The 12,459-nt window shown below is 33.7% G+C and overlaps 1 protein-coding gene across 3 annotated transcripts in view; it reads left to right on the top strand.

Annotated features, from left to right (window-relative positions):
• Positions 1–10,576, top strand: part of LOC121410361 (hepatoma-derived growth factor-related protein 2-like) — a 33,697-nt gene extending 23,121 nt beyond the window's left edge. For all 3 annotated transcript variants that reach the window (XM_041602394.1, XM_041602395.1, XM_041602396.1), the window contains exons 11-17: positions 673–737; positions 2,429–2,451; positions 4,544–4,608; positions 5,159–5,266; positions 6,192–6,351; positions 7,553–8,906; positions 10,345–10,576. In XM_041602394.1, the coding sequence (XP_041458328.1) occupies positions 673–737; positions 2,429–2,451; positions 4,544–4,608; positions 5,159–5,266; positions 6,192–6,351; positions 7,553–8,906; positions 10,345–10,402 (1,833 nt within the window). In that variant the 3' untranslated portion in view covers positions 10,403–10,576. The remainder of the gene's footprint in view (positions 1–672; positions 738–2,428; positions 2,452–4,543; positions 4,609–5,158; positions 5,267–6,191; positions 6,352–7,552; positions 8,907–10,344) is intronic.
• The last annotated feature ends 1,883 nt before the right edge of the window (positions 10,577–12,459 follow it).

Raw genomic sequence — 12,459 nt, 5'->3', positions numbered from 1 at the left:
ATTACATTTTCCCTTGTTTTAAATATTTTGTTATTTATAAAAAAAATTATTTTAATTCATCTTATTTGCCTTCCGTTAAATTGTAAGCAAGAAAAATGGCAGTTTGTTATTTTTGGTATGTAGCCAATTTGCAAATTGTGTCATGTGACAACTACAAATTCTCTTCGTTTGATTTCTTTCTGGGTATTTTTATTTTTTACTATTAATCACCCATGATATGTCATCGATAAAAGAGATCATCATTTCATTATTTCTTTTTTTTTATTTATTAAAAGAAATTTATTACTTTTATTTTAGTTTAGTTTTCAAAGTTTTACATTTATATTTTTTTTTGTGGGGGGGGACAACACCCACACACATGCTTACAAGTCTCATTTGATAACTGTCTTGAAAGACACCTCCCCCCCCCCCCTCATAATGCCTCCTTTGGGTTTCATCTCTTCAAATTCAAGTTCTCCTTGTAGTTGGTTTTAATTCATTTGGTAGAGGAAATGTTAACAAATAATAGACACCATTCATATCAGTTTGCCTGAATAATGTATACATACATTACATGAAATAGACTGTAGATTTTTGTCATCAATTTGACCTGAATGATAGAAAATATCATCAATAAAAATGCATCTATAAAGTTTTTATATATTGTTTATTTACCTTTTCATTATTTCACAGAAGAGGAAAAAAGAATTAGCTGCCTTCAAGGCAAAGGAACTTGAACGGAAGAAAGTAAAAGAAGGGTGAGGAAATTCATTTCTTGTTAATCATATAAAGCTAAGAGTTCATATGTTTTTACTTTTGCCTCAAAAGTTTAAATATTGCATTGGGTTCATTTCATCAAGATGAATAAACATTTTCTACTCAGTATTTACCTCATGATTTCAGAATTTGAATTATAAGAATGTTCAGCAATTCAGTCCAATTTCTGCATAACTCACTGTCAGCTCATTGAAAACCGTAACACTGAATGGTACATACCTGCCAACCATTCCGATTTTGGCGGAATTATACCGATTTTTAGCCTCCATTCCGAATTCTGAATTTTTAAACCAAAATTCCGATATTTGGGTCAATCAATATAGTGTTGAAATTATTGAAACGGCTGTATGATGCGACTAACGCATAGGCGGCTGTAAGATACGACTAACATATAAACAACTGGAGTGCACAGTTCCATTGCAAATGCATGTGAAAATTACGAGCGTACACGCAACGGCCGATATTAGCGTTGACTTCCGGAACAAAATGGCGGCTGACATCGGCTCGGGAAAGTGCCAGTTTTCAGTTAGGACACGTTTTCAAAATCCACGAACATCGGAAAAACTGAAAAATTCACTTTTTTAGACCCCTTGTTTCCTAACTTTGTGGTGATATTTTTGACGCGAAATATGGTGATTTAGTAAGAAAATTTCTCCGCTTGCCTAAACTCCCGACGCCCGAGTTGCTACGCCTCAGCTTTCCAGTCTCACCGGCGCACCGCAAGTGCAGTGGTGGGAGCGGGTCGGGCGCAATCGCCATTAGCTTCGGCTCCGTTTTTGTCATGGGTGAAAATCTGCTTTCTTATGCCAACAAGCACTTATCTAATAAAGGTTGTGATATAATCTTGTCCTCAGTCACTACTCCTGTGTGGTGAAATAACATGAATATTGATGACAATGTTTATTTTAATGCATGATAGACTTGATACATAAATGTTAGATTTTTTTACTCAGTTTTTAATACAGTAGGCCAACTTAAATCTGAATTAATGATACAAAATATCCCTTGGCCCAAAACTCAATTGAATTCTTGAAATTAGTTTTTTCTAGTTAAAAAGAGAATCTGTGGAGATGAAGATCTGCATCAATCTCACTTTTCAACAATAGAGGGCCTCACAAAAATATGCTCAAATTTAAATTATTCATAAGTCTATATAGATTTAAATGAAAACAAATCACACCTGAATGAAACTGGGTATATTTTTTTGTCACAAACGTGATATCTTAAAGACATTTGTTTTAATTTTAAGTTGATAAATGATATTAAATTACATTTAAGTAGACTAATGTTACATGTAGGTCATCCTGTGGTATGGTAAAGAGGGTAAATTTGCTTTAAAAAGTGTAGGGAAATGCTACTTTTACATGCAGAAAATGCAGAGTCCCTACCATGGGAGGGGGAAAATCGGGGGGAAACCCTCTCGCGCGCGACCCGCTCGGCACCCTCGTGGCTTTGATACTGACTTTTTTATTATCAAAGGTTGGCAGGTATGAATGGTAGGAATTCATGGGATGACTGAGAGACATAACAGCTTTAAAAGAAGTATTATTTTGTTTAATGACTTTCAGAATTTGACATTTTAAAGAAAGTATAGCATTCCAATTATTCATAATGAAGGATTGCTTTGCTTCATGTATGTTTCAAGCCTTGATCTTCTTTTTTCTTCTTGCAGATTTTTGAAAGACAAGCATAAAGGTAAATTATTTGAATTCAATACTGTTATAAATTGTATTGTTTTTTTTTAAAGCACTGTAGTTACTAATTTGATTTTCTTGATGATACTATAATATTATTACCTTTCCTTTGAATAAGAGGAGATAATAAGAAACTTTCACAAATTGAATTACAATATGTTTACCAGTATTGACCTTTTAATGCATGTATAGAATATGCTTACCTATTGGTATAAAGAAGTGTTTTACTAAATATTTCCCATCAACTTATCAAGCTGAACAATGAGTTTTGATCATAACCTTGACATATATCAGTATATTTCTGAGATCAAAATAACCAGTGAGCCCTGCTTGCTTGACATCATTAGCAATCATGTTCAGTACATGTATGTACAACACCTTCATGTATTTGATGCTTGTATCCAAACTGTTATCACTGTCCACAAGAAATCTAGAAGAGTTTTCATTCACAATTATGACAATTCAGGATGACTTAAAGCTTATTGCTTTCATTGACTTGTGACTTACAAACTGCGTCAACACACAATTTTGATTTGTTGCACAAACTACTTCATGTGAATGTACATGAATATGCACAATATTGATTTGAAAAAGAAACATACATGTATTTGTGCTTTATAAGTGTGCAGATAAAGCCATGATGCTATTTTCTGCAAAAACTTTTTTATAGAAAATAATTTGCACTTTTCTACAGCCACTCAACAAAAATTTGTTTCTTTTTCGTTGACTTTGTACACAAAGATGTTTGGAGATCTACTATGTCATTTTTATGGAAGCTCTAAGAATATTTCATTATTTTGTTTTTAGCTTGTATTTTATAACAGTTCGACTTGTGTCATTTATATAAGTTTAGATTGATTTATATGATTTTTCTCGCCTACATAGAAGAGCAAGACTATAGGCGTCTCTTTTTCGGCGGCGTCAACATCAAATCTTAACCGAAGGTTAAGTTTTTGAATTGACAAAAAATCATAACTTACAAAGTGTATGGAACTAGTTCGAGTAACTTTGACATAGATTAATCAAGTATTTCTGAACATCTTGCCTGAGTTTCAGGTCACATGACCAAGGTCTCCGGTCATTTAGGGTCAATTAACTTAGACCCTGTTGGAGGAATCAACATCAAAATCTTAACCCAAGGTTAAGTTTTTGAAATGTCATTATAACTTAGAAAGTATATGAATCTAGTTCATGACACATGTACATAAATTAAGTATTACTGAGTATCCTGCTTGAGTTTCAGGTCACATGACCAAGGTCAGAGGGCATTTTAGGGTCAACAACAAACTTTGGCCAAGTTGGGGGTATTTGTTGAATTACCCTCTTAACTATAAAAGTTTATAGATATAGTTTATAAAACTTGAACATACAAGTTATCAAGTATCACTGATCATCCAATGCGAGTTTCAGGTCACATGTTTCAAGTCAAAGGTCACTTAAGGTCAATGAACTTTGGCTATTTTGGGGTAATATTTGAATTGCCAACATAAATCTGAAAGTTTATGGATCTAGTTCATAAAACTTAGACATAAGAGTAATGAAGTATCACTAATCATCCTGTGCAAGTTTTTGGTCACATGACCAGTGTCAAAGGTCATTTAAGGTCAATGAACTTTGGCCATGTTCGGGGTATTTGTTGAATTAACCGTCATAAATCTGAAAGTTTATGGATCTAGTTCATAAAACTTGGACATAAGAGTAATAAAGTATCACTGAACATAATTGCCATCATAACTTTAAAAGTTTATGGATATTGTTTATGAAATGGAGACATAGGGGTAATTAAGTGTCACTGACTAGTCTTCTGTCACGTGATCTAGGTCAAATGGTCGATTTAGGGTCAATGAATGTAGAATTATATCAATATATGAATGGTGTTTTTTGTGAATAATTATTTAATAGTAGTTTTCAAAGTCGGCACTGCTGATATATCGAATCCTTTAATGCAGGCGAGAATGCCAGAGGCATAATTTTCTATTCTACAAGAGAAGATGATTAATGTTTGTGCCCATCAAAGGTACTTAGAAGAACCCTTTCAATTTGTACTGGTATTTTATTGACTAATCAATTAAATTTGATATTTTCCATTACAGAAACTGAAGAAAAGATTGAAACATACCATGTGAGCCTCAAGCAGTCACTTGCACTCGATAATCCAGTGAGTATTTTTATTGTGTAATTTAAGTTTGAGATAAAGTTTTGATTGTTTTTAAGGAATATTAATTTGACTCATAATCTACATTGTTCTTTCTCAGACAATGAAACTCAATAGGTGTTTCTTTCATGAACTTGATTGTTTTTTAATTACTACTCTGTCCAACTAAAACCTTATTACAGGGGTATCCAGGCTGAAAATAATATGGTTTGAGCAGATAAACGAAAATCAGAAGAACAAAACACTGAACATTTTATCAAAGTTGGACAAGAAATAACTAATTTATGACATTTTAAAGATTTGAATTATTTTGGTGAAACAGTTCTATGATGTCTTCATGAATATGCAATGAGCAAGCAGATGATGTGATATCAGAACTTATTTGGATTTTAATATATGAAAATATATTCATTTCAATTTTTTTCCACCAAGAAATGAATAAAAAATAATTGAAAAGTGATTTAATGCATAACATATTCATTGCTGCAACTTTTTTTGATAACTATAACTTTATAAGGGAGACAAATCTCTTTTATGTTGAATTTTATTCTAGGAGCCAGCACGTAGCTTGCAGATTATGGCAAACATTGACCAGATAGTTGATCGCTTGACACCTAGTCTTCTAAAAAAACATGTTGACTTTGTGCAGACAATAAAAAAGGTAATTAATATATGGATAATTTCATGGGGAGCATTGTGTGATAATTTTGGTTTCCAATTTTCGTAAATATTGTTTTTTAAGCCATTAAGATTTCAGTTGGTTACCGAATATTGTAAAGTAGACCCTACTTTTTTCCCTTTTTTATTCAGTGCATCTTATGTTACTTCACACTAGCTTTATTATTGTTTGGATGGCATAAATTTCAAATTTCCAAAACCAAAAATGTCACTTGGCAACTTGGCACCTTATTTATGGATTTTGCCCATATCTTTCATTGAATTTCTTTGAATTAAAAAAAAATTATAAATATGACTTAGTTAACATTATCTGTTGTCTGGATATAATGAACGATTATCATACAAAATTCAGTAAGTATTGTATTTTATAATTGGTCACAGAAATGCTGAATTACAAGGGATAAATAGAAGAGGTCGGTGATACTAAATGTGTGAAAATATATGACACTATCATTTGTATTATTTCTTTGCTTGAAAGCTTGTTGACATTCATGTAAGGAAAAAAATTAGGCAACTTTATATGATTTTTGTTATTACTGTGACAATTGTAATTTCATAATTTATGATACATTGTGTAACTTTATTTGATTGGGATTTCAAACTGAATATGTTTCATTTTAATGTTTTTTTATTGTATATATCTATCTGCATATGAATATGTACTTGTCTTTTTAATCAGATGTGGAAATAAATTTGAATTGAATTGAATTTATTTATGTAACCGCTTATTTGAATTTTAATAAATCCTCTAATATAGACAACCAACAAAAAAAGAAATAATTTGAATAATTTCCTTTTACTCTAATCTCGGTCGACATTTGCACCAAGGATATCTATTAAATGCTTATGTTAAGGTATGTTATATCACACCAATCATAGCAACCTTGAAATCTTTATTTTATTAACAGGTGCGTAAATACAAGTCTAGTGATGCAGTTCGCAAGAAGGCAGAATATCTCTATAACAAGCTTAAACTAGTGTTTCTCATGCAAGATTCTGAGAGTGCGGCACAGCTTAAGAAAGAAATGGAGAATGAATCAAAGAAGGCGTCTCAAACACCTAAATCAGGTAAAACCCAGTAGCCCTTAAATGTTATATATGTACCATTCAATAAATAGTTTATTACTTTGTTATTGACACTTTCTCTATGCTAAGTCCACTGCAAACTAAATGAAATTTCCGATCATGATTTAGATGTGATTATTGAATGCAAGCATTTAAAGATGCAATATCATATTGCCAAAAGTTCAAAATTGTTGTATGATTACTGAAGTCAAAACTATGGTCTACTACAAACATGATGATCAAAGCAATAAATGTTGCATTGGGATGTGAATGTAAGAGGAATTGTTTATCTTTCAGTCTTGTTTCAAGGACAAGTCCACCCCAACCATTAGTTGATTTGAATAAATAGAGAAAAATCCAACCAGCATAACACTGAAAATTTCATCAAAATCGGATGTCAAATAAGAAAGTTATGACATTTTGAAGATTTGCTTAATTTCACAAAACAGTTATATGTACATCCTGGTCGGTATGCAAATGAGGAGACTGATGACGTCATCCACTCACTATTTCTTTTATATTTCATTATATGAAATATTCTAATTTTCTCCTCATTGTCAAGTGAAACAAAGATTAATTCCTCCCTGAACACATGGAATTAGCATTGTTTTAATACTATAGGGTTCAGTCAAGTTGATCCTTCTTGTCAAATCTGTAAAATATGAAATATTGTATAATTCAAACAATAAAAAAAAAAAAGAAATAGTGAGTGATGGACATCATCGACTGTCTCATTTGCATGTCACTGAGATGTGCATATAACTGTTTTGTGAAAAATAAGCGAAACTTTAAAATGTCATAACTTTCTTATTTTACATCCGATTTTGAAGAAATTTTTAGCGTTTTGCTCGTTGGATTTTTCTCTATTTATTCAAATCATCATTTTTCTCGGGTGGACTTGACCTTTAAGAAGTCGTGATTATGTAGCAGACGGTTATTGTAAAGTGAAAGGGAAAGAAATAATGAAATTATCTTTAGTTGATTTAAAGTGCAACATATTCCCTGGATGATGTCTATATTTGTTTTCATTTTCACAGCCATTCATACACTTTTGAAGTAAAAAAAAAAACACTGAAAGCTGTAATATATATGTCTCCTTGGACTTTTCTTTTCAAGTAAAATATAATATATTTCTAACTTGACCCAAGTAATCCTCTTCAGTATATGGCTGCTACTATTTCCTTCTTATATTGTTATCTTACAGATGATAAAGAAAACAGACTTAGTGAGCCTGTGACTGAAATGAAAACAGATGAGAAAGATTTGGTGAATGAAAGCAGAGCAGAGCATGCCAAGGAAAATGGTGATATGGACACTAGTGAAGTTACGACAGAAAAATCAGAACAGCATGTCATACAAACAGATGAAGTCGATAAAGAATTGGCTCAGAATGAATCTGCGAACTCTACTGAAATTGATGGAAAGGATGAATATGTTGACATTGTACCGACTGAAGTATCACCTAATCCTGGAGATGATGTTTCAGAGCAGAAAGAGACTGATCAAGAACCAGCTGTGAATGAGGAATCCTATGTAGAAAGTGTAGATATTAAGGAGGAAGCACAAGAACAAGAGCAAAGTCAAGAGGAGGAGGAGGATAAAGAGAAAAAAAAGTCAAGTGAATCACCAGAAAATGCATTTGGACGTGATATTTTTTCAGGATCTAGTTTGGCAAGGGATTTGTTGAAGCGGGCAGCAGAGGAAGGATTAGTGAATTTGGATGAAGAAAAATCAGATGAAGTGGAGCAGGTTGAGGCTGAAGAGAAAGAGGAAGGTGAGATAGATGATGATGATGATGATGATGAAGATGGCGATGGTGATGATATGGCTTTAGCAACTCCTGATAATGACAGTGATGATATGGAGCTTGAAACTCCTGAAGAACAAACAGTTGAAAAGGAGAAACAGCCTGAAGAAACTGAGGAAGAAACTGAAGAAGAATCAAGGCTAGGAGAAGATTGGTGGGAGCGTGCTCGTTCATTGCTTCAGTCTCGGCAAGGATTTGAAACTATTGATCAGAGCAAGTCAAAAGATGGTGTTAAAAAGATCAGTGGGACTAGTAACCTTCCATTGCCAAGCACAGACTCTTCAAACAAAAAGAATGAGAGCCGTCAACATAGATGGGAAAGCTCAAGAACTGAACCTTCAAAGCATAAGCGAGAATCATCCAGATCAGTATCTGCAGTATATGGCAGTGCAAACAGGAAAGCACACAGCAGTATTCCTCCAGAGTATGGCAAAGCTTTGAAGAAGCAAGACTCAGATGATGATGATGATGATGATATTCCTCCAGAGTATGGACAAGCAAACAGGCATCAAAATGTTGATGACGATGATGAAGTGGATGATGATGATGTCCCTCCAGAGTATGGCAAAGCTCTACGTCAGCAGTCCGATTCAAAGTCTTCCTCCTGGAAGAAGGCACCTGTTTCTGTGCCTCAGGATGTTCAGAGGATACCTGTCTTGGGTGCTCCATCTTACCCAGTGATACCACACCAACCTATCCCACCTCATGGTGATGACATGGACATCTCTGATGGGGAACAAGAACAAGACAGGTGAGCATATTAATCCTCTATATTATACATGTACTGTCATTCTCTCATCAAGAATAAACATTGATTTATAACAATAGGTAATGAATTCCTTGTAAGGCACCATACAAACATTGGAGCTCAATCAAATTGATGGATCCACCATTGCCTGATTAATGCTGCCGGTCACCAGTGCAATTTCCTCTCGACTGATGGACCACTGAAATAGTGAAATGCATTAGAAATTCACAGCTCTGTCAAAGACTGACAATCAACCAGTTTTAGAACTTGATTTCCTTAGAGTTTCATGTGATTCATTATGATATTATCAATTATGTAGAACTGTTGAATTAGATTTCCCATGCAGGATTTGTTAATTTCTTGCTTGAATTCATCAACCTGTAACATGTAATTTTGTTTGGTCTGTTTGCGAATCTTCATTACTTAGTAACCGAGTCACAAACAGTAGAATGGCCGCACCCACCCAACAATATTATAATGTTACAAGCCAAAAAATTCAAGCAAGAAAATTGAGAAATCCTTCTCAAGTACTATTATTTCCATAGTTTTACTTTGTTCGTTAAAGGATTGAAATGTAGTATAATGTAAAAGTTTTGACATACATAAGGAATAGGATCTTAAAGTGGTTGATAGTCAGTCTTTGGTGACACTGAATTATTAGCACATTTTTTCTTTCATTTCAGTTCATCCATCTCTGATAAGAAATCACCAGTAGTCACTAGTTTGTTTAAGAAGTGATATCTTAGATATTTTAACTCATGAGCCAAAAGATTTGTGATATATTGCTTGCATAAAGTTTGAGATAGATTAGAATCCTCATAGATATGAATAATACAATATACAGTTGAGTCTGCATAAATAAACTTACCATGAATTAAATAATCTCTCATGACAGGGAAGCAATTTTTCAGACCAGAAGAGCTTTTTTGCCTCTCTTAAGTCAACTCTCACCCAAGTCAAACATGTGATCCAAAGAAATTATAATTTTGCAGATTCACCTGTATATATATGCTTTATTTTGATAGTCCAGTATTAAAGTTTAACCCTAATACTCCCTGGGGTAACAAGAATCAAACTACCCCTGGACTATTGAGATGGATCAGTTTTAGGTATTATTTTTTAGTAATCCTTTTGATGTTATTTCTTTTGTTTTGTTCTTTTAAAGGTGTGCCTTTTGATCAAATTTGCATTTGATTCCTTTTTAAATAGTTGACTTGATATAAGACAGGAATGTTACACCAATTCCATTTTCTAGAGTGAAAAAAATAGTAACAATCATAACATTGTAAAAGTGCTTATTACTGATGTTTCTAATTGAACAAATTTTCTTCCTCAATCAATAATTCTCAGAATCAGGAAAACTAAACAAAAACAAATATTCCATATACATGTAGGTAGTTGTTTAGATATTTTTTTTTCAAATTTCATTTCATGACATTAGGCCCAAGGACAAAGACCATGCATTTAGTGATGACTGCATGGACACAGACTCTGATTGACCTGTAAAGATATCTTCTGTACAGTTGGTGTGATGGCTGCTACCTGATCACAATGGTACTCGTGTGTCAGTATGAAGATCAAGGAAGATCATAGACAATAACCTGTAAACATGAGATCTTGTTACATGGTGTGTTTTTTATATGAAAGAGTTTCTACGTGATTTAGCAGCTCTTGTTTTTTAAGTTGTTGATTTACAATGCATTTCCTTGTGGTTAAGATAGTATTCATTTGCTTCACAGACCTTTGAACATTGGCTGGAAATAAGTGAGCCGGTTTTGCAGCTACCCATTTGGTAATAGCATGAAAAAGTTATTCATTGATATATTCATAACTTGATACTCTCCAGATAGTATGATTTTGTGGAATCTGGAAATGCTATGTAGACATCTGTTAATTCAAGGAGTCAGACTTATGATGGTAATTGGTATTGACAAATTAGTCCTGACCCTGTTGCATAAAACTTGCCATTGATTACAACATCCCTTCCTTTAACCCTTTGAACCCTGAATTATTTGGGACGGTCGTGACCCTTGCCCTCAATTATTTGAAAATATTAAGCTTATGAATAAATATAATTATTCTCATGATTCGAGCCCAGCCATTTCAAACGGCACCTCACTCCGCTGGTGCACGGCTGATGTTCTGTAGCTTCCCATACTAACGATAATCTCAAATTTTGTCTCAAAATCACTGCTGATGGGAATGAAATTCACCAATAGCTTACGCATAGTCTGTATATGACTCGCCGTGTATCAATGCATGAAGCTTCTTGGTAGGTTAGTTAATTTGGGTCACTTTCTATGCTAAAACCTTACCAATAAAAAACATTTATCGATGAAATTAAATATTGAAGTTATCGTCTAAATATCTCCAAGATGAAGTCAATTTAAAAAGGTCACCGGATGTCTACAACCCTTGCATTTTGAGTCACATGACTTGAAGCCAGTATTCTGGATTTTTCAGGTATATGCGCGTTCAAGGTGAAGCCGGTATTCCGGTTTTTCTATCAAGAGCTTATTGAAATTTGGGTCAATCCACGTCAAATCAACCAATTTTCAGACAATTTGTCACCCGACCCTCTTCGATTGTCTTTAAACTCGCACCAAATGTTGCCCCAAGGGTCTGACGGAAAAATCTGAAATATTTTGCCCCAAGGTCAAATGGTTGCTAAGATACAGCCTCCCATAGCAACCGATGCGCACACAACAAAATTATTTTAAATAAAATTGCCTATTTTTGATTGACTACTGCAGCAAAGTTTGATTGATTACAGTCTTCATTTTAAGTAAATTGGAAGAACTTTTTGGTCTAAACATGCAGAGTATACTGTAGCATGGACCTGTCAACCGGATTTTGCACACGAGGTCACCGAAAATGGCGTTAAGCATCCTTGTCAATGATTTCAGAAGCATGTTTGGAGGCTCATAAATCCAAAACTAAATTAGCATAGAACTAAATATTATGCACATTTATGGACTTTCAGATACTCAACAGAATTACAAAAAATTGACCAAAGAGTATGTGTCGTTTTCCTGTAGGGCGCCCTCAAAGTTGGATTTTTTTCAAAAGATGCCAAGTTCAAGGTCACGGATCACCTCTCGTCCCATCGAGGAGGGGGACCAATTTTTGTGTTTTGATAGACATTTACCCATATTTTCAAGTGTTACTTGAGAAATTTTGCTACTGGAATGTTTAGGGGCTGATTTGCGCATTCCAAAATGGTCTTAAACACCCTAAAAATTTGATGTTAATGACACATACATGCTTTTCAACACTTTTCAAATTGTGATAACTCAAAGATGAAGAGCCCAAAGACATTGATATCTCCTGTGATGATAGTCTGTAATTAGTATTAAAAGAATATATCTTCAGAAATAGTTTTTGTTGTTGGTAATGACCTTGAAAACACACCTAAAATTCAATAAAAACAGTAAATTGGCTAATTTTCCAGAATCAAATGGCATTCAAATGGTGTTTACATTGACTTTCAAATGGGTGTCATTTCAATACAAAGGGTGAGCTTAAGCCAAAACTTGAAAGACATGTTCAACTTTTG

The sequence above is a fragment of the Lytechinus variegatus genome, chromosome 3, assembly GCF_018143015.1.
Source record: "Lytechinus variegatus isolate NC3 chromosome 3, Lvar_3.0, whole genome shotgun sequence".
In the NCBI taxonomy this organism is placed as follows: domain Eukaryota; kingdom Metazoa; phylum Echinodermata; class Echinoidea; order Temnopleuroida; family Toxopneustidae; genus Lytechinus; species Lytechinus variegatus.
The sequence above is the reverse complement of the archived record's forward strand: the minus strand, read 5'-3'. Positions and strand labels throughout refer to the sequence as shown.